Source organism: Bison bison, unplaced genomic scaffold (genome assembly GCF_000754665.1).
Source record: "Bison bison bison isolate TAMUID 2011002044 unplaced genomic scaffold, Bison_UMD1.0 scf7180017864181, whole genome shotgun sequence".
Taxonomy (NCBI): Eukaryota; Metazoa; Chordata; class Mammalia; order Artiodactyla; family Bovidae; genus Bison; species Bison bison.
In genome coordinates, this window is record NW_011494753.1 from 7,049,086 (window position 1) to 7,050,428 (window position 1,343).

Sequence of the window (1,343 nt, forward strand, 5' to 3'; positions counted from 1 at the left end):
GAGCCCGTTTCTTCCCTCCGGCAGTCTCTGGCTTACGGCTGCCTTCGGAGGCGCTGCAGAGGGCGCCGCCGGCCGGGGAGGGGGGCCCCCGGGCCAGCCTTGCAGGGACTGGGACGGTGCGCCTGGCTCCTGGCCCTCGTTCAGCCCTGACCGTGGCAGGAGAGCAAGCTTTGCCGTGGCGGTTGCCTGAGGATGATGCCTCAGCTTCAGTTCAAAGATGCCTTTTGGGTGAGTGAAGACGGCTGTGGGTTTCAGCAAGTGGAGTGTGCCTGGGGAGGCCAGCTCAGCTGACATTTCCTCAGGGTGGTGGGTTGGGGATGTGGCTCCCAGAGGGGAGTTTTCTCATAAAAATGATGGCTGATTTTTGATCCTTTATCGTCACGGGGTGAGGGGTGTGACCTGGGCTGTTTCTGAGTTGCAAGTGGACAATGGGGGTCCTCAGTCTGGGATACTGATTCCTCTGCAAACTTCAGCAAGCAAGGGATGGATATTCTCTGGGATCCCAGGGCAGATCTTTCCTCTGGAAGACCCCTTCTCCACAGCAGGAACCTTTTAGGAGCATCTGATATATGCCTGGGAACTTGATGAGGACTTGTGAGGTAAAGGAGGGAGGGTCACAGGTCTGGGAACCAGATAAACTTGAATTTGGATCTTGGCTCTGCTATTTTGAGGCTGGACAAGTCATTTTACCTCTCTGAGCTTTACCTCTCTGAGTAGAGATAATTAACAAACATACTAACTGAATGGGAGAGCTAAACAAGGGGATCTAATGTAACAAAATCCCCTGCATCTCGCTGGAGCACAATCTCTTGCCCTTTCCCCACCCCTCTTCACCCTTCTTCCTTGCAGACTTTAGGGGTCCTTCAGGGAGGCAACAGGCCTGGGCAATTCCTTGTTCGCTTTCTTAAATTCAGCGCACGTGTAAATCAAGTTTTTTCCTTGAGAAATTCCAGTGCCCAGCTGGCTTGTGGGGGTGAAATTGCTGGGCCCAGGCCACACAGCCTGCAAGACCCATTTGGATCCCACTGCCTTTTTTTCCTGCTGTCTCTCAGCCTACTGCTCTGCTTCTCAAGCGCTGACTGTTCCCAGTGGCTCCCAGGGAAAAGCTGAGACCTCTCTGGTTAGAGCTGAGGAACGTGGCTGTCCTGAGGGCACCCCCTCCAGCCGCGCAGAGGACACTGGCTCTTTGCTCAGTCGGCCTGGACTCAGCCGACAGTCTGGCCTCCCTGGGCCCTTTCCTGGGGCCTCCAGCCAGGAGGACGAGAGCTAACGAGCCAGGTCTTCCTTCCCTTCCGGGCCACGCTCTCCTTGGGGCCCATGGCCAGAGTCTGAGTGGCTCCCCT

General features: G+C 56.1%; 1 protein-coding gene across 1 annotated transcript in view; it reads left to right on the top strand.

The window, feature by feature from the left end:
- Positions 1-1,343, top strand: part of PSTPIP1 (proline-serine-threonine phosphatase interacting protein 1) — a 44,459-nt gene continuing 43,116 nt past the window's right edge. Inside the window, exon 1 of the mRNA XM_010843299.1 lies at positions 1-228. Coding sequence (XP_010841601.1) covers positions 193-228 — 36 coding nt within the window. The 5' untranslated portion in view covers positions 1-192. The remainder of the gene's footprint in view (positions 229-1,343) is intronic.